General features: G+C 36.9%; 3 protein-coding genes and 1 non-coding gene across 11 annotated transcripts in view; 2 read left to right on the forward strand and 2 right to left on the reverse strand.

Annotated features, from left to right (window-relative positions):
* Positions 1-26,595, forward strand: part of LOC128871652 (extended synaptotagmin-2) — a 50,810-nt gene extending 24,215 nt beyond the window's left edge. For 7 of the 8 annotated variants that reach the window (XM_054113567.1, XM_054113566.1, XM_054113569.1 and 4 more), the window contains 10 exons: positions 124-595; positions 6,458-6,499; positions 6,583-7,134; positions 7,214-7,384; positions 11,860-11,957; positions 23,495-23,543; positions 23,630-23,806; positions 23,882-24,310; positions 24,388-24,876; positions 24,945-26,595. In XM_054113567.1, the coding sequence (XP_053969542.1) occupies positions 124-595; positions 6,458-6,499; positions 6,583-7,134; positions 7,214-7,384; positions 11,860-11,957; positions 23,495-23,543; positions 23,630-23,806; positions 23,882-24,310; positions 24,388-24,876; positions 24,945-25,031 (2,566 nt within the window). In that variant the 3' untranslated portion in view covers positions 25,032-26,595. Of the gene's footprint in view, positions 1-123; positions 596-6,457; positions 6,500-6,582; positions 7,135-7,213; positions 7,385-8,211; positions 8,298-11,859; positions 11,958-23,494; positions 23,544-23,629; positions 23,807-23,881; positions 24,311-24,387; positions 24,877-24,944 lie in introns of all 8 variants that reach the window. The other variant, XM_054113564.1, reaches the window with a different exon arrangement.
* LOC128871653 (uncharacterized) lies at positions 4,262-5,300 on the reverse strand. Its single transcript, XM_054113572.1, has 2 exons — positions 5,178-5,300; positions 4,262-5,095 (listed from the first exon to the last, which is right to left on the reverse strand). The coding sequence occupies exons 1-2, from the start codon at positions 5,223-5,225 to the stop codon at positions 4,379-4,381; spliced, it is 765 nt and encodes a 254-aa protein (XP_053969547.1). The 5' UTR covers positions 5,226-5,300; the 3' UTR covers positions 4,262-4,378.
* On the reverse strand, positions 17,305-19,846 carry LOC128860997 (uncharacterized). The gene is made up of 3 exons (XM_054098838.1): positions 19,578-19,846; positions 19,239-19,425; positions 17,305-17,454 (listed from the first exon to the last, which is right to left on the reverse strand). The coding sequence occupies exons 1-3, from the start codon at positions 19,844-19,846 to the stop codon at positions 17,305-17,307; spliced, it is 606 nt and encodes a 201-aa protein (XP_053954813.1).
* On the forward strand, positions 20,630-20,736 carry LOC128856132 (U6 spliceosomal RNA). Its single transcript, XR_008453799.1, has one exon. It is a non-coding gene; the product is annotated as a U6 spliceosomal RNA (small nuclear RNA).
* Positions 26,596-27,690: the final 1,095 nt, after the last annotated feature.

A 27,690-nucleotide genomic window follows, 5' to 3' on the forward strand; every position in this document is an offset into this window, starting at 1 on the left:
AAAATCACTAATCGCACTTGAAAAGCACGACGCAAGCTTGTCCATTTCATAAACTATAGAAAATAAAAAATAAAATACAATATATTCTTATTTCCTCTCTTTCGTTCTCTCATCTTTCTTTAGCACCATCGAAGAGATTCCTGAAACCCAGGAGGTCACCTCCACCTCCGCCGCCACCGCCACTGCCCAACAAGAACCTGTAACGTCTGCGGAAAAGGAAGAGCACGATCCCAATATAGCCGTTCCTCGCCCACCTCTCGCCGAATTTACCACACCCCCACCATCACCCATCGATGAGAGTGAAATGGCTGCAGTTAGCAAAGAAGTGAATCCCGAAAGGGCAGTCGCCTCTAGCAGCGACGGCATCTTCTCGGTCCTTTATACGGTTTTCAAGAAAGTCGCCATTGTCGGTTCCATTTACTTGGTTGGCTATATGGGTTGGAGTGTCGCGTGGCTTATAGCGCCCGTTATTCTATCTGTGGCGCGCGATGAATTCCGTAAAACCACCGAACACAAGCGCAACATTGCTAAGGCGTCAGCCATGGCTTCCGAGAAGGATGTCATACTTGCGCGCATCGATGAGTTGCCAGCGTGGGTAAGTAGAGAAAATGTCTTAAACAAATATAATCTTAGGTGTATGAGTTCGCTCAATTCGACTATATTCGCAAAGCCCCTCAAAAGATTGGCCAAAAGAAGGTCCATTGTGAAAGATTGCAACGATATTTCACAATCAGTCCACACAGAGCTATCAAGCAGAGTTTCGCCTACACACTTGCCGTGAAATAATGTGTCTGTCCAGTCAAATCCGAAATGACTTCTCAATAAAGTCATTGTTTCACGAGCTGTATGGCAAGTGGCTCCGTCTTGTTGAAACCAAATGTCGTAGAGATCATTAGATTCAATTTCAGGTAGCAAAAAATCCGATATCATGGTACGGTAGCGAGCACCATTCACAGTTACGTTGCGGCCATCATCATTTTTGAAAAAATATGAACCGATGATTCCACCAGCCCATAAACCACACCAGACCGTTGTTTTCTCTGGGTGTAAAGGTATTTAGCTCTTGAACCTGTTCTGGTTGCTCTTCATCCCAAATACGGCAATTTTGCTTATTGACGTAACCATTGAGCCAGAAATGCGCCTCATCGCTGAACAAAATTTTGCTCGAAAACAGCGGATCTTCTTCAATCTTTTCAAGAGCCCAATCAGCAAAACGGTGACGTGCAGGAAGGTCATTTGGCTTTAATTCTTGTACGAGCTGCATTTTGTATGCTTTTAAATGAAGATCCTTCCGTAAAATTGACCAAGTTGTTCCATACGACAGTCCAAGTTGCTGAGAACGGTGCCGAATCGATTCATCGCGGTTTTCACGTACACTCTCTGCTACTGCCGCTATATTCTCAATGCTTCTTGCTGGACGTGGTCTATTCGGTCGAGAATTATCCACCAATGAATATTCGGATTCAAATTTGTTGATGGTATGTCGAATAGTGTTTAAGGCAGGCCGATTATGTTGACCATAATGCGGTCTAAGCGCACGAAAAACATTTGTCACAGAACGCTGATTTTCATAACACAATTGAACAATTTGTAGACGTTGTTGCGGTGTGAGTCTTTCCATGATGAAATGCCAAACGCTGTTCAACAAATCCACGATGACAGTTTGCCACAACTCGCGCGCGATCTGTAAAAAACGCAAATGAAAAAAACTCCTCTTAATTGATCACCCTTTACTATGTACCACCAACAAACTAAGCGCTCACATTTATTAATGGCTCATTTGTTGAAGATACTAATTTAGGCCTTCAATTATCTTCCACTTATTTTCAATTTTCGCTTGCAGTAGAGCTCAATGTCTCTATGTCAATGTCTCAAGATCTTCTCACTTTCCAATTCCTTACAATCCTGGTGCATTCAGTAATGCACTGCGGGAGCTGCTCTTTCTGTCGCAAGCATCTACGTGTCTAATCCTTTTATTGAACATCTCGATGCAATTTACTAAAACTTACTTACTCGCGAAAGAGTGCATGACAAGTTATAAGATCTACAGAGTATGTCTCCATACTATCTCAAATCATACAATCCTAACATTACTTCAACATCCCGACAAAAAAAACTCCAGATGTGCAAAAAGCTTGTGACGAAAATAATAGTTGTTTAAGGAAGTTTGGAAATCGATTGCGGATATTCTCAGTGTATTTTCCAGCATCTGCGCAGCCTGATCTTGGCAAGTGATCCGAGTTTAGGGTTCTCAAATTAAAAGGGTCGAGGTTTTCGTAGCTGTATGCTTTTTATAAGGAAAGGAGCAGCTTTTTAGTGAAAACCAATTGATGTTTGGTGTACGTCTTTCAAATCGCGGAAGAATTGTCACACCGTTTTTTAGAACCATCAACTCGAGCACTGTCAAGACCTGACATTTTGAAAAAATATATTCCAATGATTCATCAATTTCTTGCAATAACGAAGCCTTCAATAAACGGTAGAAAGAATTTGAATTTGAAAACCTATGTAACCATTGACCATCCTGGTAGTCACTATGGAAAATGGCACGCCGAATGCGATTATTATTTTTTTGATTTTAGAGTTTCGTAGCCGAATGGGACACGGAAACCGAATGGCTTGGTACGTGACTACCATTCTGTAAAGGGTAGGTTCGAATCTTCGTGCGAGAAACAGCGAAATGAAAAAGTTCTTTCCAATAGCGGTCGCCGCCGGGCAGGCAATGGCAAACCTCCGAGTGTATTTCTGCCATGAAAAAGCTCCCCATAAAAATATGTGCCGTTCGGAGTCGGCTTGAAACTCTAGGTCCCTCCCTTTGTGGAACAACATCAAGCGTCATGCCACAAACAGGAGAAGAAGCTCGGAGAAACACCCAAAAGAGGTATACTTGTCCAAACGGAAATTTTTGCCATTCTGAAAGTAGCAGTGAGAGGAGATGTAGCGGGAAACAGATTGGAGTCTTTAATAACAGTCAGGCTGCACCGAAAGCTCTGGAGAAGCCAAAGCAAACCTCAAAGATTGTTCAAGAATGTAAGAAGAAGCTTAATTCTGTTGCAGAATAAGTCTGAACTTATATGGGTTCCTGTACACTTTGGTGCTCATGGGAATGAAATTACCTATGAATTGACCAACTGTGAATCAGCGGTTAGCCCACAAGAACTAGAGCCTATAATTAGAATCAGTTCTGCAGGAATCATGAATTCGATAAGCGATTGTACATGCGATTTACATAAAGTGTGATGGTCCAGTCTAGAACGCGGGAGAACTGCAAAGTGTTTTCTGACAATCCCGAACATTGTCGAACATTCTTCTAAAACTTATTATTATACCGGGCACAACTCATGGGGTCAGCATATGACCAACATTGGAATAACTGAGCACCCGGTTTGCCTGGCTTGCTTAGAGGAGGCGTATAGCAATTAACATTTTCTGAGTGAGTGTCCTGCTTTTGCTAGAGCAAGGCTGCGAATTTTGGTTTCATGAGAAAATTTATTCTCTCAAACTGGAGGATATTTTCAGATTTACCAAAGAATATGAAAAATTCTCAGAAGTCTAGTTAGCAATATTTCTTTATTCTATCCTATATTTTTGACTTCTCTTGTTTCTCTCCTTTCCTCCGTTACTATCTACTCTTTCACTTTCCAATGCTTCAAATACATTGGGTTTTTAGCTTAAGTGTTTTATGAGTTACCAAATTTCTCAGTGCTTCTTGGCTCGACTTTTCAAATTTCAAAAAAAAAAACAAATCGCTCATGTCTAAACATAGTATAAGGGATTAAATATGGCTTTGTTATATGAGCTTTTCATTTCTATTTCTCTTTTCTCTCTCTCTCTCTTGTCTAAAATTCTCTTGGAAACATTTCTAGTATTTTTACTGGGATGTTCGCATTTAGTTTGACATCCCTCACCTTGCACTTTTGATAGCCTGCACTTCACTGTGACATTGACCAGAGGCGCCTCTGCTAATAAGCACTATTTGGACATATTTTAGAAGACCAATTTTTTGGCAGCATAATTCTATGAGCTTTTGACAGAATAATTTAAGCCGACTTAGCACTTTTTTCCTGTCAGGCACTAAATTACCAGCTTTTTACTCAAAACTTAGTCAATTAATCATTTGCAGCCGCAGCTGAGGTAACCAAATCAGTAGAAGTTGAGGAAAACTAATATTTTCTATGATAGATTAAAATTTATTAACCAATAAAGTCTCATAAGTTGTTTTGTTAAAAGTCTACTCGAAAAAATCATAAAAGAAAAACGACCAAATAAAAATTTAGGCGTATACATTTTTTATATTTATATAAATTATATCGTAAACCTGCATACATTTCATCGATTTAAAAGTACGTTTAAATGCGAATCTAATAAATTTTGTTAACTATTTATATATTTTCCCCGCTTCATGAAAGACCACATCGAAAATTTTAATGCCAAATTCTTTTTTGGAAAAGCGCTCAGGATGTTGTGTGTACATATCGTAGCCAGGCATTAAGATCTCATCCTTTTCCCGGTCAGCGGGAAAAAGAGATTTCACATATTTTTCCAGATCATCCACAAAACTTTCGAAAAGTTCTACGCCACGTTTTTCCAACTCCACCAGGTACTCTTGATAGCCATGACGCTGCAGTGCTGCCCAAAGCAAGTTCTCAACGGGTGTCCTATCCTGTTCGCTTGTAGCGTTTAACTCACGTGCGACACCGTCAAAGTGTCCAAGCACAAAAATAGTTCCAATAGCTAAGTAATATCTGTTTGGTATTGCTGCAGGCGGTACTTTTTTTAATCCTTCTAAATCTGATTGTGTCACATATTTGCGTAGTATCTCGATTTTTCCACGCATCTGCTCGCTGCCTATCGCTGCAATTGTAGGGTCGGCGAGCACATCTTTGGCAATTTGGTGGGTGCGCCTGAGTTGGAAAAATAGTAGGTTGGCGTATCTTTTGAAGGCCGAAACTATGAAAAGCTCGGTGCCGCTCAAACTCTCTGATTCCGTAGCTGCAGGTGATACGGCACTTATAGATGCATCTGCACCATGCTCGATTTCATTGACTTCGTCAGCGGGTGTAGTTTCGGCAATAGTGGGCAAGCTAAGCGCATCCTGTTGGAGGAATAAATATTGGTTTTAATCAAAACAAAAAAAAAACAAATTTTAATGCGCACTGGTTTTAATTACTACCAACCTTTATCAGCAACGTGATGGCTAATGTGAGGAGCAGAAATCGTTTCATTCCGTTGTGCTTTTGCTTCTACTATATACAGATGAAATTTGCAAATGAACTGTTTGACTTTGTGGACTAAACTGAGCGAAACTGATGTTGCTTACGCTATATATGCAAATGCATATATATATGTTTATATATATACATCAATAAGACGTATCAACATTGGGATTGTTGTTTTGTTTGGGTGCTTTAGAGGTTGACTACCCCAGCAACTTGATTACTGATACTACACAGACGCCTCCCACCTCCGATTACCAGTTTTTTTATTCCCACTTGCGACCACGGCATTATTGACTCCAATTCGTTTGAAAAAGAACATACGATTGCGGTATGAAAACAAAACGGGAGAAAGTAAATGTGAAATAATTTTGCTTTTTCAATATATTCTCATGTATCCGCTTACTAATGTACATAGTAAGATTTTACACTGGCTCGCTGTGCCTATTTGACTATGACTCGAAAGTCATGGAAATGTCACCATGAAGCATTCAAGTATCACTGAGCACAGTCGCAGCTATTAACCCCTTGTCTTATGAGTCGAGGGACGATTGTGTGTCCCAGCTTTCATTGTAATGTTAAAAGATCTCGAGGATACGACTTTTGGCCAGAAAAAGCTATCACGAAAAATCTCAGGGAGAGTGTTTTTCAAAACTTACGGAAAACATTTTTTTCTTAAACTATTTTTCATAATAAGAAAACCAAAAATTATGTAACAAAAATGAAAATTAAAATAAATGAAAAAAAAGATTTTAAATAAAAATTTAAATAAAATAGATTTAAATAAAATATATAAATCAAAAATATTTAAATTTTTCAATCAAAATTTGTTTTTGTTAAAGTAATTAAAAAATGTGTTGAAAATGTTTGTTATTGTAAAATTAAAAATGTTCAAATAAGAAAAAAATTTGTTTGTTATAGTAAGAGAAATTTGTTAAAAAGAATATTAAAAGAAACAATTTTTTGATCTTAAAACTTTAAGCAAATGTTTTTTTTTAATTCAAATGTATTTTTTTATAGTTTTTTCGCAATATTTTTAACACATTTTTTGTTAGAAATATAATACTTCTCAGTCAGTTCAAGAAATTGTATTTCATGGATTCGTGGGTACGATTTGAAATCATGGGCATACAAGTATTCTTCTTTAGACCTTCTTTTAGGTATAGTCAATAGGCATCTTAGATCAAACAAAGACAGCCTTGGATGTATTTAATAAAATTGTATGATTTCCCTTGTTACAGGTCTACTTTCCCGATGTTGAACGCTGTGAATGGGTCAACAAGGTAAGTAATTAAATTCTAAACAAAACAAAAAAAAACTTTTTAAGATATATTAAAAATTCTTAAATAAAAATCTTTCCCAACAGATCCTCAAACAAGTGTGGCCCAATGCCAACCACTTCGCCCGCACACTCGTCAAAGAGACAATCGAGCCAAATGTTGCATTCGCACTTTCCAATTACAAAATGAATGGCTTCCGCTTCGATCGCATCATACTCGGCACAATACCGCCACGCATTGGTGGCGTAAAGATCTACGATAAAAATGTCGATCGCAATGAGATCATTATGGATTTGGATCTGTTTTATGCGAGTGATTGCGACATCAACTTCTATTTGGGCAGCATCAAGGGTGGCATCAAAGACTTCCAAATACATGGCTGGGTGCGCGTGGTTATGAAGCCACTCATACGTTCCATGCCACTGGTGGGTGGTCTGCAGATCTTCTTCTTGAACAACCCCAATATCGATTTCAATTTGGTGGGCGTCATTGATTTTATGGATATGCCCGGATTGAGTGATTTGTTGCGTAGGATAATTGTAGAGCAAATCGGCGCGGTTATGGTGCTGCCGAATAAGTTGCCGATCACATTGAGTGATGAGGTGCCAGCGATCAGTTTAAAAATGCCAGAACCGGAGGTAGAGAAGAGAAAGAAATTCGTTGGAAGTAGAAGGGATAAATTAAATGATATTTGCTTTCGATTTTCTTTCTGTGCAGGGTATTTTACGCATACACGTCGTTGAGGCCAAAGATCTTATGAAGAAGGATATCGGTGTATTGGGTAAAGGCAAATCCGATCCCTATGCGGTGATCAATGTGGGCGCACAAGAATTCAAAACGCAAATTATTGAAAATAATGTGAACCCCAAGTGGGACTACTGGTGCGAGGTAAGTGTTTACAAATGAGGTTACTGTATTATGTTTATATGTTTTTACTAAAAAACACACACTAAAATATTTTTGAATAAATTGTTAAAAAATTTTATATGAAAGCATTGAAACAGGAAGTGGAATGTAAAAATCCAAATGTACTGCATTTTACGACTAATTCATTTTTCTACATCAAATTGGATGAACTTTGTGTTGAACTTTTGAAAAATTAAGAATTTTATTTTTGATTTGAGGAAAATAACTCATAAACGCTTTATTTTTGATTGAGTTATATTTATAGAAACAATCAGGGAAAGATACCTACATAAAATTGTTAAAAATGTATTTAAAAATTTTATTTTAAATTTTTCTAAATTAAAAAAAAAATTATTATTTGAAAAATGAATGCATAATTATAATAAATGATTTTTCAATTTTTCGCTATTGGTATGAATATCTGGCAAAATTTTTTACGCACATACCAATCCTTAGTTTGTGAAAAGAACTATACATAAGAATTTCATGCTGCAAGCATTTTTGATTTTGACGTTTTGCATGCCTCACGAATTTTCGTTTGAAAGTTTTTAAATGCCTCTCAATTTTTTTCATACCCGAATTGAGTGTTTTATGCCACCTTTTTTGCAAACTGTCACACTTTACCCTATCAACTTTATTTTCTTTCTGTGCGTGCAATTATCCTCTTTCCCTAATACTAATTTTTACTTTGTTTTGTTTTTGGTTGTTTACTTTGCATTTTAACAACCCAAAAAAATGCACGAAACCCCACAAAAAAAATCCTCTAAAATTACTACTAAACACAAAAATGCCACAACTCTCACAAAAAGGCAAAAGTACATGTTGAACTGGGCCAATCGGTTGATATAACGGTGTTCGACTTCGACAAGAGCGGTGATGACGAGAAATTAGGCAGGTAAGTTTATCAGTGAAAAAGAAATAAAATTAAAAAAACGAAATATAATAAAGTAAAATAATAAAAAGTAATCTAAAATATAAAATGAAATGAAAAAATAAAATATTAAAAAATACAAAAACAAGATGAAATGATCTGGAAAAACGAAAACTAATAAAAAATAGTCTAAAGTATAAAATAAAATAATTTTAAGTAATAAGTATAACAAAATATTAAATTAAAAAGTAAAAAAAAAAATAAAACCAAATAAAACAAACGACAAAATAAAATGAACTGGAATATAATAAGGAAAACTAAGAAATAAAGCAAAATATAAAATAACATAAAATATTAAAAAATAGAAAATAAAATAATATAAACTTACATAAAATATAATAAAAGAAAATTAAAAATCCTAAATATAAGTAAAACAAACCAAAACAAGCTAGAATGTAAAATAAGATGAATTAAAATAAAACAATATAAAATGAACAGAAATATAATAAAGTTAAATATTAAAAAAATAATCTAAAGTATAAAAAAAATTTAAATTACATTAAAAAATAATCTAAAAAAAATAAAAACAATCCGATTAAAAAAAATAATAATAAAATAATAAATTTAGTTTAAGTGTTTAAAGCTAAATATCTTCGGTGCTTTTTAAAACTATCATATATTTTTTTGTAAAGTTTAAGGATGAAATAAAACGTTAAACCATTTTTTTTGCTTACTAAACGCTAGAGAACTCGAAAATTTTATGGGAATGTTACTGTGAAACTTTCAGGGATCGCTGAGTGTAGTCTCAGTCTCCATTTATGTAGATTTATTGGAGGTTTCAACTAACACCTCATTGGTGTTGTTGTTGTTTAGCAGTAACTTTGCCCTGTCAGTGTAGTGTAATCACCGGCCGTCTTCGTCTAGCTCATCTATCGGTAAGCCCTGGAAACTAACTATTTCGACAGGTTGGGTCCAGAGGGAGAGGGGTGTTAGATGAGTGGGTTTGATAGGGCATGTGAAAAGGTGGATAGTGTAGTGCCTTCACATGTCGTAGAAGTTTAACCTGCTACAGTATCCAGAACGTAATTGTGCCAAGTTTACGCGCGATTCTCGGAGAAGTTGGAGCTCTTCGTCTGCGACAGGTGGTGGTTGGACTCCGATAAAGGCATTCGGGGGTCGGGAGCTTAGGAAGGTTTTAATAATCTGCCTTTTGACGTGCCTAGGAGGTGGCTCAGGCTCAAGCAGATGTCAGCATGGGTGAGGCCTACGGTAACACCCTAGCAGAAACTCCTTGCCTTCACATGCAGCATATAGGCCTCGTCGTGTAGGTGTTGTGTCGGGGACATCATGAGGCATCCTGTCGCGGTCCTTACTGCAGTGCTTTGGCAGGTCTGAAGCTTCGACCACTGCGAATCACTACTTCCAGGCGACCAGACAGGCGCAGCATAGTTAAGAACCGGTCGGCCTATTGCCTTGAAAGTCAACAGCAACCTTTCCTTGCCTTTTCCTCATGTGCTGCCGGCAAGCGACTTGAGGACCTTGTTGCGATTCTGTACTTTAGTTGCAATAGCGGTTGTATGCGCTGAGAAGGAGAGCAAGCTGTCAAAGGTAACTCCCAATATTTTGGGGTTGTTTACCGTCGGAATTGGTGTGTCATCGACTTTTACTTTAAGTTGCAGCTTAACCTCCTTTGTCCAGGGGATGAAGAGGGTCGCCGTGGATTTAGTGGAGGAAAGTTGCAAGCTCCTCGCAGTGAAGAAGCGAGAAAGGCAGGCGAGGTAGTCGTTTACCTTGAAGCATAGGCCATCAATGTCATTGCCCGACGCCATTATCGTGCAGTCGTCGGCGTAGGAGACCAGGGAGACTCCCTCTGGTGGCTAGGGGAGTTTTGAGGTATAGAAATTGAACCTCATGGTCCTTTTTGCCTACAGCTATTCATAAAGAAGAATAAAAAGGTGACTTTCAAAAATGGCAACAAAAATTTTTTCCGCAAAAATTTCCAACAAAAATTAAAAAAGCTCTCCTAAAAAAATTTTAGTAAGTATATTTGATACATAAACATTAAAAAAAAAATATATATATATATAATTGGCACGTACACCCTTTTTGGGTGTTTGGCCGATCTCCTCCTCCTATTTGTGGTGTGCGTCTTGATGTTGTTCCACAAATGGAGGGACCTACAGTTTCAAGCCGACTCCGAACGGCAGATATTTTTATGCGGAGCTTTTTCATGGCAGAAATACACTCGGAGGTTTGCCATTGCCTGACGAAGGGCGACCGCTATTAGAAAAATGTTTTTCTTAATTTTGATGTTTTCACCGAGATTCGAACCGACGTTCTCTCTGTGAATTCCGAATGGTAGTCACGCACCAACCCATTCGACTACGGCAGCCGCATTAAAAACTATAAACAATTTAAAAAAACCCCATACATATTTGACTTGAAAAAACTTTATACCACTAATTTAAAGATTGAGTAAATCTCACATTCATTACATTTTCCTCCAAATTCTTATAGTTTACTTCAATATGCAATCGCTCAAAATTAAAAAAAAAATTGCAAAATACGAAATGGAAAAAACTTAAATAAAATAAACAAAAGTAAAGAGATAAAGTGGAAAATAGAATCAAAATAAAAATAAATTTAAAGAAATGTAATAAAATAAAAAAGTTAATAACTCCAAATAAAATAGATAAATAATAAAATAAAATAAAATTTAAAAAATTAATGAACGAAAACAAAATTAAATTAAGTTAAGTAAATTCTCGAAGAATAAGTGTACAAAAACAAGAGTTAAAAAAAATTAAATTAAATTAAAAATCTTAAAACCCATATAAAATATTTAACCGCGCAAAATTATAAAAATTAAATAAGAAATAGAATAAACTGAAATAAAATAAACAAAAAGAATAAAAATTAAGTGATATTAACAAAATAAATTAAATAAGCCCATATATTATAGAAAAATATTTAAATAATATAAAAATAAAATTAAAAAATTCATAAGCAAAAATCAAATCAAATTAAATTCATGAAAGTTAAATATACAGAAACACAAATAAAAATATTAAAAGTTTAAATCAAAAGAATATACACATAAACCACAGTAATCATAATTATCCTACCCCATATATATTATATTATATTAACAAAAGTATCACCAACTAATTACAAATTCATACAAGTATACATAAGTACACACATACATACAAGAGTATGTTCATGCGCCTTAGAAATCACCCAATCCCTCCCACTCTCTCAGCAAACACACACTCGGTGTACATGAAAGTTTACCGTAATTAATGTGAGTAGTTCGCTAGTGCAGTAGTTAATGGCCACCCAATTGTTGGTGTATTTAATTTATTTATTTACATTTTCAGTCAACAAAATTTAACCTCAAAATCTCTTTGCATGACTGTCACCCTTCACTATTGTGCAGAACGATGTAAATTTAACCGTTATTAACTGTAATTAACACGAAATATTTACAAACACTATTGTTATGTGCCGTTATGAATAAGCCACTAAAATTTGATAACATCACTTTGCTCCACACAAACATCATTTTTCGTTGTACTTCTTGTAGGCCCCTGCCTTTGCTGACGGCACTTTGGATCTCAAGGCCGTCTTTCATTTGTGGGACTCAGATATTCCTGGTAGTCCGAATGATGATTTTTTGGGAAGGTTTGCTAATGGCATTTAATGGAGTTCTGTTGATTTGTTTGTTTTTGTTGTTACCATTTGAATTTGCTTTGTTTTTTATCGTTTTATTATACTCGTAGCTACGCAGTCCAATCAATATTAACCCGCTTTTACTGCTTATTTGGTTGAATTTCTCCATTTTTCCTGTAAGCTTTAGTCTAGAGAATCTTGAATATTGTTTGTTTCGTTTAATAGTTTATATGCATTTGAGAAATATTTCGATATTTGTTAGTCCAAGCATTAGAACGATGGTATTTTTAAAGCTAAATATAAAATTATTTCGAGGTTTTAGATGCTAGAGTAGTGATGGTATTAAGATGAGTTTGGCAAAGATTGTAGTAGTTTAAGAATTATCAATGCAGATTTCGCATTTATATACTGATCTCTGAACAAGTCTTTTTTTTTACCAAAAATATATCAAAGCTTCTCAAAAATTATATGATGTTCAAAGAAGGCAAGTAAATTCTTCATATTCGACTTTCTTACACTCCAATATTCTCAGCCGCTTCAAGAATCCTTATCATAAATAAAATACTATTAGACTTAAACGCTTCTTAGCTAACTTCCTTTTCTCTATTGGCGCAATAAACCGCCGAGCATTTTTAGTCGAGTTCAAACAGCGTCCTAGGACGACTAAGTGAAGTCCTTTTCCACCCGGCCTTTCTTCCACTCGGTTGCCACCAGCAGGTATCCCACCGAATAATTTGAGGGTTGGCGTATTTGTCTCAGCTTTTCCTTGAACACCTCAAAGGTGGCCTTATCGGATGTTGCCATCATTTAACCTTATACTTCTTCCAACAGGACGTGCATGATGAAGGACTTATAAAGTGTGGCTTTCGTTCATTTATAGTAGCGTGGCCATTTGCATCCCGCCTTTGGTTTGATCAAGCATAAGCACATCGAAACTACTTCTCAAATATCGACACAAGTTTTCAACCAATTTTCTCATGCGACGGAATCCATAACAAAAGAAAGAAACTTGGAATGGAGCAGGGTTCAGTGTAACAAATATGTTTTGAAAAATGACACACGCTTCTCTTTCACGATGGGAACTCTCATTGAATATCCTCTACCAGGGCATTAGCAACAGTGGCTTTGGTCTCGAAAGGCGTGCACACTGAAAGTTTTTTGGTCAGAAGAGAAACTTCGTCTTACCCATGTTCACCTCCAGATCCCTTCGCTTCAATTCTGTATTCTATCAATCGCTATATCCGGAATGGTTGCTGAGGCCAATGATATTAACACTTTTGTCATACGCCAGCAATCATACGCTCTTATAAAATAGGTGCCTGAACAATTTAGTCCTTGAAATAAGTCTTCTAAATACCGCATATAAGGTTCTAGCGTATTGAGTGAAAGGCTGAAGCCCACCATCATCAATACGCCAAGTGTTGGAAAATAAAAGAATAAAGATGTTGTGTGCCGATTATCTTTTGGGTCCATTTTAAAAGATTCTGCGGAAGATTTTTAGACCTTTGCACGTTGACGACGGCAAGTATCGCAGACGATGGATCAAAGAGTCTCATACAACTCGACGACATAGACGTAGCGCAGTGAATTAAAATCCACCGGCTTCGTTGGCTGAGTCATTCGAATGGATACAAACGCTCCGGCTCTGAAAGTATTCGATGCGGCACCAACTGGTGGCAGAACATTACCTTCATGTTCAAGCGAAGAGGTTTCCCACTATACATATCGACGTATATGAAATTAGTAAAATTACAAATAATTGAAAAATTTTCAAGGAATTACTAATATTGTAACCAGACAAAATGGACCAGTCAGCTTAGATACTTACCCCGTCAACTATAAACTCAATGGCAGAGAGATATGGAAACTTTGTTTAGGGTAGTAGTCCGGTGTATCGACCGAAATTTCGACGTTTTTTCATGAATCTTTTTTAAAAAGAAAATAAAATGCGATCGTGTTAAAGTTTTGACATATTTTTATTGATGTTTTGAAGTATATAAAAAAAATTGTTTAAAGTTAATTTTATATTAATTTGTTTAAAATTTTTCAAGTCATAGTGGAGTCCTTAAAAAAACGATGAGTTGGTTCGGGGAAACACACAGCCTTCCAAAGTCATCTGAAATAAAAAATTCAAAGAGATTATTATTCTGTAGACTTTATTTTAGGTTCCGAACATAAAATATACATAAAAATAAAAAAACAAAAACAAAACGGCAGACTTGTGAAAAAAGTTCTCAAAATCTAATTTTTTGTCTTCATAAATTGTTTAAATTAAATAGTTTATTATTAAAAAACTGAATGTTTTAAAGGTCCGGGATCTAGATATGTGTGTTTAGAATAACGGGTTAAATTTTTAGCCAAATCGGTTGACTAGTTTTGAGTCAGTGATACCCCGAAATTTCGAAAACATGGTTTTGAGAAAAACGCGCTTAAAGTTTCTGCTGGCGTGTCACACGCTTTCATACACGCTACGACGCGCTCTCTTATTTTAGCTATAACCCTAAAAATAATTAAAATTTCTGTCTGAAATTTTTATAGTATATTTTTAAGATGTTTTTCTTCCGAAAAATATAAAAAAAAACATCGAATTTTTGAACCCGTCACACCAGGCTACTACCTTAGGCATACGATAGTTCCTTAATATTAATTGGTTTGATTCACAAGCCGCCATATAGGCATCAATCAAGAGACATCTCAATTTTCTAGGTCACCTAGGTGGCTAAATTAGTTCATATAGTTGCCCCCCAAGGATGAAAAGGCTCACTTGGACAGGAAGTGATACCACTACAAGAGTGAAGGGGAAAGAGGAATAGCTAAGGGGGTAAATATCGAATGACAAATATTTATGTTCTGAAATTCTGCTAATGAAATTCAACAGACGGGTGATGACCAAGCCCGCTATTTCCACAATCAAGCTAGAGAGAGACTTGTTGCCTGTCTGCCTTTATATTAGTCTCGCGAAAGTAAGACAGTACAGTAGACGGACTCCAAGTATTTACATCTGACAATGCCCGATCAGAATACCCACAATAATCGAGAGTAAATTTTTGTGACCCCTGGTCCGTGTCCGTTTCACGCGTAGCTAAGAGGATCTCGGGACCTTACAAGTGATGCGTTTACCCAGCGCTCACTAAATGTGAATTAAACCCAACGTCTCGGACGCAGAATACGGGTAGCCAAGGGAGCCCCAATCTTATTCATACAAATGGCATTTGCAAAATTGTCAAATGGATTTGGTACAACTACGATAAACCAAAAACAGAAGACCGTCGAAGAAATTGATTAAGATTTTTAGACTAAAAACCACAAATATTATGGATCATTGGCTCTTGATGAATGAACGGTTGAAATGGATCCCTCAACAAATACTGGTGGAAAGTACATGAAATAGCTCTGGGCTATCTTTGCGAGTGTTCAGCTTTTGCTCACAGTTAACATGTAACATTACGCTGCCCCTCAAGACAAGATGCTAATCTCTAAGTCCACTTTGGCTAGCATAAGTAAGTAATTCGACAAGTTCAAGTGGCTTGAAGGTAACAATGAAAATGTACAGAAAATTAAATCAGAAGTTCCAGGAAAATGTATATCAACATAGCACTGCGCGTCCAACCAGAATAGCCACGGAGGCGACAGAAAAAATGGGGAGCGAGTAGATTCCTTGAATTCCTGGTTTGTAGAAGCAGATTTTTTAAATCCTCTGGTGAGATCCTAAGACTGAGGTTTGTTAGAAAATCTGAAAGCGCACCAGTCGTTTCTTTCTCGTGCCAACCGCCACCAGTTGATCACACCAAGCGAAGCCAAGATCTTATGCACCTGATGTTTCCAACGAAGGCCTTCCTCTTCCTCCTCTACCACCAGCTGGTGCCGCATCGAATACTTTCAGAGCTGGAGCGTTTGTTTCCATTCGGATGATTTCACCCAGCCAACGTAGCCGCTGGGTCTTTATTGGCTGCACTATGTCTATGTCGTCGTAAAACTCATATAACTCATTGTTCAATCACCTACGATACTCGCCGTCGCGAACGTGCAAAGGTCCAAAAATCTTCCGCAGAATCTTTTTCTCAAGCACTGCAAGATACACTTCATCGGATGTTGTCATCGTCCAAGCTTCTGCGACGGGCATGATGAGGGCCTTAATTGGTCAAAATTTTACTAACTGATCTAACAGAAGTTTATCTCTAGAACTCTGAGTATAATAAAATATGCTATTCTACCCTCCACACGCAGCCTGAATTGAAAAATACACATTTCGCATGTCACCCCACACAGACTTCTCTGTCTGCGCTACACCTTGAAATTGCATGCATTTGCATACTTAAATACTTAGACACAAACGTAGCTACTTACTCTGGTACATGTCACTGAAAGAAAAACAAGTACACTTTTTAATTAGGAAGGCTTCGCTTGCTGGAATTTATTACGAGTATTTGTTGTATGCTGATTTAATTATGTATCATACATGCACAAGTAGTGAAAGTTGGTAGAGCGGCTAAGTAAATATTTATTATAAAATTAGTAGTAAAAAGGCTTATATGCTCACCCAAATGGGTATATATAAATGTATTTAAGATATTGCGTTGTTATGTACTTAAGTAAGTTATATGAAAAGGAGGCGTAGATTTAAAAGTTGTTATTTTTTGCTTTTTTCTTGTGTTCCCCTTATTTCTCCCTCTTTCTCTCTCTTATATATAATGCAACCGCACTCATAATGACGTGAAAATAATGCTACTAATATCGCTTGCTTGTGTGTTGATATGCCACGCCCACACGCACAAAATACAGGCAGTGGTTGAGGTGACGCAACATACTTTGTTGGTGTTTAGACTGTATGATTGGGATCGCACTGGTGACGATGAATCGCTTGGCAGGTTGGCAATTGCGTTTTAGTCCTGGCATTTCGTACATCATCGACTTATGAACAAATAATGGGTGGTTTATGAGTTATAGATGTTGGATTTTGAAATTGAAAAAATTAAAAAAGAAAATAATTTATTACTTATAAATTTAAAAATTGATTTAACTGTTATAGGGGCCTTCAAATACTAAGTTTTCGTAGTAGCTGACTTTTAATTGAGTTCAAAATATCGACAAATAAATAAAAGCAATAATTTAAATTTTATTTAATTGTTAAACCGGCCAGAAGCTTTCAAAGTAAAAATACTAATATAAAATTATGCTTGCTAAAATTTAATCCTAGGATTTTGTTACGTTTAGACTCAACTATATTTTTGGGACTCAAAAATTTTCGTCCACAACTCATAGATCACACACTTATTATTTCATACCATCTTTCAAAGCCCCTCTCCCAAAGTATATTTTTCACTTTTATTTACTTTGCATATTTTTTTTAATCTGAATATTAGTTTTCTGCATTTGAGTTTTTTCTCATTTCATGCGTCTTCTTGGGATGTCCACAATCCGAACATATTTTCATCTCACAAATTTTCTTGATTTGTACGTTGTGTGAAATACGCGGTTGCTCCCAGGGAATACGATTTTCGGGAATAGCCTGAAATTAAAGTTGAAATTATTTCTTGTTCCCATAGTCTAAAATATTTTAAAAAGTTTATGCAGAGCTCAAAAAAGCGCTTATTCTAGAGTTGAAAAATGATTGGTATTATCAGGAGCTCACACTTTGTAAGGCAATTTAATTTTTTGTCAGAGTTGAAACTATTATAACTAATCGGAATGCACATTCTCGACTGATCTTCTAACAAATAAACTTTCCGAGTGTTGTTCGGTTTATACCGCCTCCGAACTGCTGATAGTTTTTATGGAAAGTAATCGCGACCGGTCAAGCCGAGTGAGTAAATGAGTAACCATTGGGTGAGTCCCGGATTCGATACACACTGGTGATATGTAAAAATATTTGCTGTTCAGAAGGGGCGTAAAACTATTGGTATCCCCATTGGCAGAACGATTTGTTATTTGATAAAATTTACCATTTTGGAGTGCAGGTAACATTTCTCTGATCTCGGTTCCACGACATGGGAACATAGAGGCAATTTTGCAAAATTACTGATTAACTTGCCGGGAAGAGGGCTGAATTGGTTGTTGTTGCTGTTGTTGTAACATAAACATTCCCCATTCATATACTGGAATGCTGCTGAAGTTACAGCCCTTGGTCGGTTATAAATCCGGCTCGTTCCGGTTACGTAGAACCGACTGTCGTGAGAACGAGGACTGAATTCGGTTCAGTGAACTCCTGCCCGGTCATCGGCATCGCCCTGACTGTTGTTAAAGGGGAATTCGCATAACTTATTTTTCAGGAAAGCGCAGAAAAGATGGAGCTTCATTTCTTCATGTGCTATTTCGAAAACCCTTTGAACCCTGCATAGTAGATGGAGGTCTCAGAAAGTTTTGAGGACTCCACGCCATTCAATTTCCAAACTCGTAGCTGTGTTTACCGGCCATTGGACTATCGGGACACATGCGGAAAACTATGTTTACCATTTTATTCCCATTCCACGAGCTGTGGGGACTTTTCATGGAAGGAGACTGCCGAGCACTTTCTATATATTTTCTATAAATTTCCAGGCTTGGCGTTGTCTCAGGGTTATGAGTTGCCTAAACCTTTTTTGGAGCCAGCAAACCTCCTTAGCCCTGGCTCTTCACTCCTAAGCTTCTCCGTGATGGTGTGTTGTCCCATGGCAAGGAAGAGCTTGGGTCCTATTAACGACGAAGCCACAGCCTCTTTTGCAAAGGGGTCCGCTATTTCGCTCCCAATTATACTCCTATGTCCTGGAACGTAAATTAGCCAGATGCGATTGTGCGTTCCTAGTAGATTGATTTTCTCGATACACTCAAGGACAAGTGTGGACTTGATATCTCAGGACGATATGGCCTTCAGTGCTGCCTGACTGTCGCTCACAATGGCGATTCGCTCATTTCGGACATTTCTGTCTAAGTTTATCTCTGTACATAGATAGATTGCATACGTCTCCACTTGGAAAATTACACATTGGCACAGAGCGCTTGGTTCTTGCACCGTAAATTCCAGCGCCTATGCCTTCTGGGGTCTTCGATCCATCTGTGTACCAGTGCAAGGTACACTCCTGGAGTTTCCTTTCAAATGCGGGTTTCTCCAGTTTCACTTATTATGCACTTCAATTCTGAACTTCTTTTCGAAGTTTATTACTCCAGTGATATCATCTCTGGGTAGCTGGGTAAGTGGGAGCTTAACCTAAACACCTTGCAAGACTGTGCTGTATGTGGGAATCTATCTGTTTATATCGTTTTGTAGAAATTCTAAAATTCCCTTAAAAATAAATGTTTCTTAGATTTTTCACTTACCACTTGAGTACGCTCGGGTTTTCCACTACAAGTCGGACATCTGTGCACCATTAGCGAGTTCGGCGATTTCAAAGTTCTTTGCAAACTCATCTCGTGTTCCACTGATGATTTCGGTCCATAAATCGTTATCAATTTGGGTAGGCTCGAGTACGGACGTGTTTCGAATAATTTTTCGCGATGTAGAAAACTGCAGAAGAGATTGGAAAGATTAGATATAATTGAGCAGTGAAATAAAAGCATGGAAGCATTCAACATTTAATAAGCAGAAAATTACATTATTTTTATTCTTAAATGTATCTCCTTCCCATCTACCTTATACGCCCTATATCTTATACTCACTTTGGTCTTGGTGCCAACCACAAATCCGACATTCGTTTCGTCTTCATGATATCGCCCAATTTCTGCAACAGTCGCACATTTTCTACTTCGATGCGATGCAAACGTTCCTTCTCCTTTTGCATCTTCTTCGGCTTGAGAATGACATGCGAGTAGAAGGGTGGGCAGCGCATATCGATGGCCGGTTTGGCGGAATGCAGATTGGCACGATGATGTTCGTAGCGTTGTTGCGCCCAAGGTAGATTCAAGAGCTTGTCACGACGTGAAATCATTACACGTTAAAGACGTACGTTAAAGCGTTAATGAAGATGGATAAATGAGAAAACGAGCTGATGTTGACACAAAGGATCAAGAGCTCCTCCACACTGAACTTATTAACTACAACAAAATACTTGTAGTAACTGCACAGGCGTTTGATGAATGAGCGGTTAGTGATTAGGGGAAGGGCATTGTTTGTTTGCGCTGTTGCTTTGGTTGCTTCGTCTCTGCGGCCAGGTAGCTAGTTGTTATGCTATGTTTCATGTTTGTGCATCTAAGCAGCGGTGTATGAGTGTTTGATTAAGTGTGCGCATGAAAATTTACAGCCGGCCGCTTTGATGCTTGGAAACCAGTGTCAAGGACACCACCTTTGTGTTTGTTTGTTTATTAGTTGAACGCTAAATTTTTAGGGAAATATTTATATATAATAATTTTAATAAATTTCCGTATTCGAATATAAAATTATTCCAAGTAAAACGTCTGCGTATATGACAGCTTTAGTTTGCTAAATTTATTTATTAACCGATGACCCACGAAAGTCAGTAAATCTATGCCTTGGCGTAGGAAATGAATTCCTTTTTGCATTATACCACTTTTACCACTCTGTACAAATGGGCCTTGTATATGTAAAATGCCCATTCAACCCTCAAAGGTCAGCCTTTGACTTTGCAGAAATTGCAGCTGTGCCTGCATTTTGCAATGCATTTTTCATTCACTTCATATTTTTCATGCTATGATTCTCGGCTGCTTTTTCGTTAAATGTACAGTATAAATATTAACTAAACACTCCTGCGTTTGTTCTTGCTTCGGCAGAACATATACTAAAATTGGAACGATACAGAGAAGATTAGCATGGCCCCTGCGCAAGGATGACACGCAAAATCGTGAAGCGTTCCACATTTTTTTGTCAATTTTTTCACATGAGAAAAGAAGAATTTTACAAATGCAATGAACCAAGCAAATTTTGGTTTTTGAGGCCTTTACTACAAGACTCAGTAAATGTACGAGTACATACATACATACGTACAAGTATGTCTCCCTGATTATCAATGGAACACTTCTTCCAACGAGATTCCAATTTATGAATTCCATCCCTAAAGTGGGAATCTGAAAGGGCTGCAAAATACGCTGTTATGACCTCAAAATGCGGTTCTTCGGCGTGTTTTTCAAGAGTTCAACTACTGAAATGATGACGCTTTGGATGATCGCGCGGCTTCAAATCTGGGACTAGCTGTATTTAATATGCTTTCATATCCTGATCTTTGTGTAAAATTGCCCAAGTAACGCCATAAGATGCGCCAAGTTGTTGAGATCGGCACCGAATCGATTACTCCGAGTCTTCACTTCGGGCTGTACGTAGTCTAGTCGGTGAAGTATCATCCAATAATGTAAAATTATTCTCAATTTTGTCGATGGTTTGCCGAATAGTGCGTTCGGTAGAACGGTTATGTACACCATAAGTTGGCCTGAGCGCACGATGAAAACTTTTCACAGAGCTTCGATTTTCGTAATTTTGTTAAGTACGAATTGTGAACGTTTCTGAGGCCTAAGTCTCCATGACGAAATGTCAATAAATACTGAAAAAATTACGGATTTTTATTTTAACAGTCGTCCTGCGTGATCTGTCAAAAACACCGTATTAGAAAAAGTGCCTCCAATCCAATAACCCTGATATATGTACATAATAACAGTTTCATCGAGTTTTAGGAGCTAATAGCGTATTATAAACTTGAAAAAACTGATGCTGTCCGCATCTTAAAGAAATTCTGCATAGCTTAGAAAAAGTTTGTAATTCTGAGAAAAAAAAGTATAGCGTTGTTCACTGCCGGTTTTATACGCAGAGGTCAAAGTCAGCACGAAAACTTATACAATTAAGACTTTCGGCAGTTAATTTTTGTACGATTCTGCTTTCATAGGTATAGTAATTTCTTTGCTCGTCCAAGCGCTTTGCAAATAATTACAGACTTAGGCTTATATCTGATTCGTTAGAACGGAATTAATCATCAACGTTCTGTTGAAGCTTTGCGCAACAAATTACACAAACTGCCTTTGAAATATTACTAACAAGTTTTAAAAATATTACAAAGGGTTGAATTAAGATTTCATCTTCGGAAAGTCAACTAAATGAAATACAAAAATTGTTCTAACTAAAAGTACTCTGATTCGTATAAGAATTACGTTGGGGAATAAGTTCGTAGCGTTTTTACTTTTATTTAAACAAAAAACAACAAGCATAAGTTAATCAATTATATGTATATTCGCCGTTGCTGTTTACAACCTCGTCCCATCTCTTGACCAATTTGTTGATGGCCTTCCGCCAAAAATCGCCTGGCCCGGTGTCAAAGAAGTAGTTGAGCCAGTTTTTAAGGGCCTCTTTGTTATCGAAGATAATGCCCCGCATATGGTTTGACAGGAAGCGGAAAAGATGATAATCGGTCGGTGCAAGGTCCGAATAATGCGGCGGATGCCGCAATACCCCCCATTCGAGCTCTTAGAGCACGGTTTTGACGACTTGTGCAACATGGGAACCGGCGTTGTCATGAAAGAGTATGGTTTGACCATGTCCATCAGGTCATCACGGGGTCTAGCTGGGCAATGTAGAGCTCCTTGACCGTGGCATTATTTTCAAGCATTTCTTTGGATGAAGATTCAGCTTGATTCTCGGCTTTGGCGTATCTCCTGGAGCGACCCACTCTTTCCTTTGCTTCATATTGATGTATAGGCACCATTTCTCATTTCCCGGGACAATTCGTGCTGTTTATGATCGCTTGTTGCTCGATGGCGGGCGAGTTGCTGAGAAGCAGTTTAAAGCTGACTTTCTTTGTTTTTTTGTTTTTTTGTTGAACTCGTGAGACACCCAGGCTCCCAATTTTTCGGTAAATCCCATTGAATGAGGGTGACTGAGACTTGTTTTATGGTCGCAGCCAATTCACGACTGGTTTTACGACCGTTCCCCTTCAAAAGTGAGACGTTCTTCATTGAATTCAGAAGGCAGCCCTCCGTTGCGGGACGAGTCACCGACGTCAAAGTCGCCATTTTTGAATTTCACAAAACATTTCCGCGCTGTAGACTCACCTATGACACCTTCTCCATACACGTCGCAAATGTCCCGGTCTTCTTCGGCAGCTTTTTGACCTCGATGAAAAGCAAAGAAGAGCAGGTGTCGAAAATGTTGATTTTTGATTCCTGGGTATCCCATTGCTAAATCTCAAAACTAATAAAAAATTAAATAACTCAAAAATACAATTAACATACAATAGTTTTGTTAGTTTTAGAGCAGAAAGAGTTCTATACTCGTAGAATAAATACTTACCCTTTGCCAAACAGCAAACAAATCGTTGTAAAATAAAAGAAAATATAAACACGCTATGAACTTATTCCCCAATCCTTTAAATAAGCATTAGAATTTTTTTTTTAATTCTTTAACATTTTCTAATCGTTAAACCCACTGCTAATTTGAATTAACATGAATAGTTGCTTTGCCTACGCCAGAGCTTACTAACCGCAGCAAGTTCAAACGCCTTTTTTAAGCATTTTAATCATCTTCATTCAAGTTCTATTGTTTTCTAATAATTCTTTACTCATTTCTTCAGTTCACTCGAAGTCCAAATTAATTCTAAAAACAATCTTGAAACGACACTAAAAATTTTTGTATCTTCTAGAGCTACCATCGAAATATTCAATGTGATCAAGCGAGGCATTGTGGACACGGTAAATACAGTTACAGTTACACCCAATATTTGCTATTTTATATTTATACTCGTATATTTTTATAATATATTTTTTACTGAACGCAGTGGCTAACCTTGGAGGACGCCAAGCATGGGCTCTTACACGTACGCATGCAGTGGTATAAGTTGACTGCCGATCCTACCGACCTGCAAGCGGCACTACTGGAGACGCAACTGCTGCGAGTAACTTCCATGAGCACATCACTACTCACTGTCTTCGTCGATTCGGCGAAGAATTTGAAGGTTACTATTTACTAAATAATGATTTCAATGAAGTGCTTTCGATAAAACTTTTTTCTTCGTCTCAACGCTGCTTAGCAAGCGCGCACCAGCTCCAAACCCGATCCCTACTTAATTGCCATGGTTGGCAAACACAAGGAGCAGACTGCAATGATTATGCGCGATGATTCGCCCGTGTGGGAGCAAGGTTTCACCTTCCTGGTGGGCAATCCGGAAAATGAGTCACTGCAAATACGTATTGTGGACCAGAAGACAGGCAACGACATCGGACAGTATACGTACCCGTTGAATTTACTGCTACCTAAGAAAAATATGGAATTGGTCTCACAGCCATTCCAGCTACAAAAATCTGGTCCCGAATCCAAATTGATTATGTCTCTTTCATTGCGCATTCTCAAGCCTGCCGAGGTGTTAGAAGAGACCGAGCCCAATGCGGGCTCCTCAGAGTCTTCAGCAGCGCTAACACGATCGAGCTCGGTGAAAACGCCCACGCAGGAGAGCAGCAAGGTACGCTAGAAACTTGCAATAAAATTGAGATAAAACTTATGAAACTCTAACATTTTGCGATGCCTTACTTTTCGCAGGATCTACAATCACAAACGAGCCGCATTTCAGTTGAATCTCCCATTGCCGAGGAACATGTTGAAACAATGAAAGCTTCACCAACTTCTACACCCTACTCTGCTGCTCTGGAGTCTGGCGAAGCGGTGCTCACCCATCGTATGCCCGATTTGAGCAGTTCGTCCGGGGAGTTCGGTCTCGGTCGCATACAACTTTCTGTGCGCTATAGCGTACAGCGTCAGAAACTCACTGTTACCGTACACAAAATCATCTATCTCCCACTACGTGATCCCTCCAACATACCGGATCCCTATGTTAAACTCTATCTACTGCCAGGACGTAGCAAAGAATCAAAGCGTAAGACAATGGTAATCAAGGACAACTGCAATCCCGTTTATGAGGCGACATTTGAGTATCTCATATCGACTGCCGAGCTGGCACAAACTGAGCTAGAGGTGACTGTGTGCTCACAAAAGGGCTTCCTCTATGGCGGCAGTCCCATCATGGGCATGGTAAGTGGGCGGGCGGGCGCCTAAAAAGTGATTTTTGTCTAATAGAAGTTTTCTATTTTTTTTATTAGCTGAGAATCCCTCTAAATGATCCAGAAATCTCTAGTAATGGTTTGAATTCCTGGCTGGATCTACAACCGGAAATGAAGCATGATTAAGTGTGGAGAAAGCATAAAATTGTTCACTCAGTGGTGCTTGTTGCTGGAATGGGCACAGAGTATAGGCCGCCGCTGAGCTGCAATGTGCTTCATATTATATAACATTATCGTAATATTAACGGGAATGTAGTCAGAGTACTTCATTTTCCCAAACCTTTTATGTCAATTTTTTACTTAAACCGCTTTTCAATCAAAAAATAAAAATAACAAAAAAACACGACAAACACAATTCACAAACTAACGTGCAATACTATCTACAGTGCCTACCACATAAAACTTAGATTCCATTATTTTTACTTTAATCGACCTAAATATCGCATGCCAAAAACTACCTACAAACTTAAATATTTTTTACACATAAAATTTGTTTTCCTAAAAGGCTCATTAGAATTTATATACGAGTGATTATTAACTTTTTATAATATTTTAGGTGTTCTAACAAGCGTAAAATTTTCGTATGAAAATGTCTATGGAATCGTAAATTAATTTTTATTATTTTCGTTTAGAGGCCGTTTTCTCAACTAGCCTGTAATTTGTAGCCTTTGTACAGATTCATAAGTAAAAACACTCTCAGCTGGTTATCAAAAAATGCCCACAGCTGAGATCAGCTGATTCCAAACACAATTTTATTTAAGATGGCTGCATGAGTCTGAGTGAGTTGGTATAAATGAGTTGGCTATTTTCGAAACCGACTGCCACAAAAACCTCACCTAACCTAAAATGGTTGCATAAGAAATGAATAAATTTCAAAGAAAATCGTATCAAAAAGTAAAGAAAATTACGTAAAAATTCAGATATTTCTGAATAAAAAGCACGTACGAGTATAAATTTCCCACGTCAAAGATATTATTTTGCAGTTTTTTTCTATTAATTTTTAGTTTTATTTTTTTAAGTATTTTTTATTATAAATTTTCCAAGTCAAAGGTATTATTTTGCATTTTTTTTTTAATTTTTAATATTACTTTTAAATATATTTTTAATTATAAATTTTCCAGGTCAAAGATATTATTTTGCATTTTTTTATCTAATTTTTAATGTTATTTTTTTAAATATTTTTTATTATAAATTTTCCAAGTCATAAGTATTGTTTTGCTTTTTTTGTATTATTTTTAATGTTACTATAAAAATACTAATTTGACATAGCAACCCCGCCAATACACGCAAGCAAAGAGGCCAAGCACTCACACCATCACACACTTGACTACCTGTCAAACTCACACCAAGGGTGCCTGTCAAAAAATAGGAAGAAGAAAAGTATTTTTACTTGTATTTTTGTACAATGATCCAAGGCGAATCTATTAAAGGTGGTGTTGGTAAATCAGCTGATTTGTTTGTTTTTTCTTTTTCGCCGTGTGCATATGGCTGTCAGATCAGAATGAAACAAGGCGAGTTCATTATTTGTTTCCTAGTTTCCCAATACTTTGCTTTGACAATCAAACGTACAGAACATTGATGTTGGTATAGTGCCACCACCTTTAATGAATGCGCCTTGCAATGATCACAGCTCACTTTTTCATGCCGATAGACACTTTTTGTTCTCTCAAAAGCTTATTAAGCTCTCGAGCTGACGCACTTAGTTAACGGTTAGTTGCTGTGCTCTTTCAAATTTCAACTGAGGTTCGAAGTGTAGTGAAATGAATTAAGGCAATGCAAGTAAAGAACAGCTAATTTTGCTCATCAGCATAACCAGTCTCGAAAAATTGCGAATTCTCACTATCCAGCCACAGTTTTTGGAACTGACAAATTTTTCTCTGTCAGCCAGTTAAGAAATCAAAAAAAATTGAAGAGCACTTCAAAGCTGAGACTAATTTATCGGTTCGCTTAGTAAAGCGCAGTTTATTGGTTAGATGAGGAAAAGGCTCTCAGATTTACTACATTTGTTAAAGAGATAAGTGTTTTGCGTATTTCATCATAATAATTTTCCTGTAGATGTTTTAACAATAATAAATTTTTGGAAAAAATAATGCTTCTATTTATAGTATAATAAGTGAATTTAAATGTGTTCCTTTTCCATGAAAAAATTGTTTTTATTTTAAAGAAATCTCATATTTGTTATACGTAAAAGCCAACACTTCCTCTATATAATATTTTTATATGTTTGTAATAAGTTTAAAAATTTATCCAAATTTATCCAAAAAATTTATGAAAAAACGTATGCATTTCATTGTACGTAAATCAAACTTTTCCTATTAGTTTTTATAATTTTTTATAAAGTATAAATACTTCTCAAATATTTTTCATTGTCCCATTGTCAGAGTCTCTAATTATCACTTTTTACTATAATTCTTTTTTAGAAGAAAACACTGCTATGTGCCTTTTCCACCACTGCGTGTGTAGAGTGCACAATCTTTACGATAAAAAAAACGAAACTTTATAAAGTGTATGTACGCCAATACATAGTTACAGAACTTTCATAAAAAGTGTAATGTTTTAAATGTTTGTTACTGAAATAATTAAAAACTAGAAATACATAAAACAGATGTTTGTAAGTTTAAACCAGAAAGTTGTGTTTAAAAAATATAATAAACAAATAGTAAAGTGTATTAATTAATAAAACAAAATAAGTTTTTCTTTAATTCCTTCTCGACGAAATTTTTTTGTTTTTTTCTGCACATTCTTGCCATCAAAAAGTTTTTATATAAAACGAAAACTCTCATCA

This window comes from Anastrepha ludens, chromosome 2, assembly GCF_028408465.1.
Source record: "Anastrepha ludens isolate Willacy chromosome 2, idAnaLude1.1, whole genome shotgun sequence".
NCBI classification, from domain to species: Eukaryota; Metazoa; Arthropoda; class Insecta; order Diptera; family Tephritidae; genus Anastrepha; species Anastrepha ludens.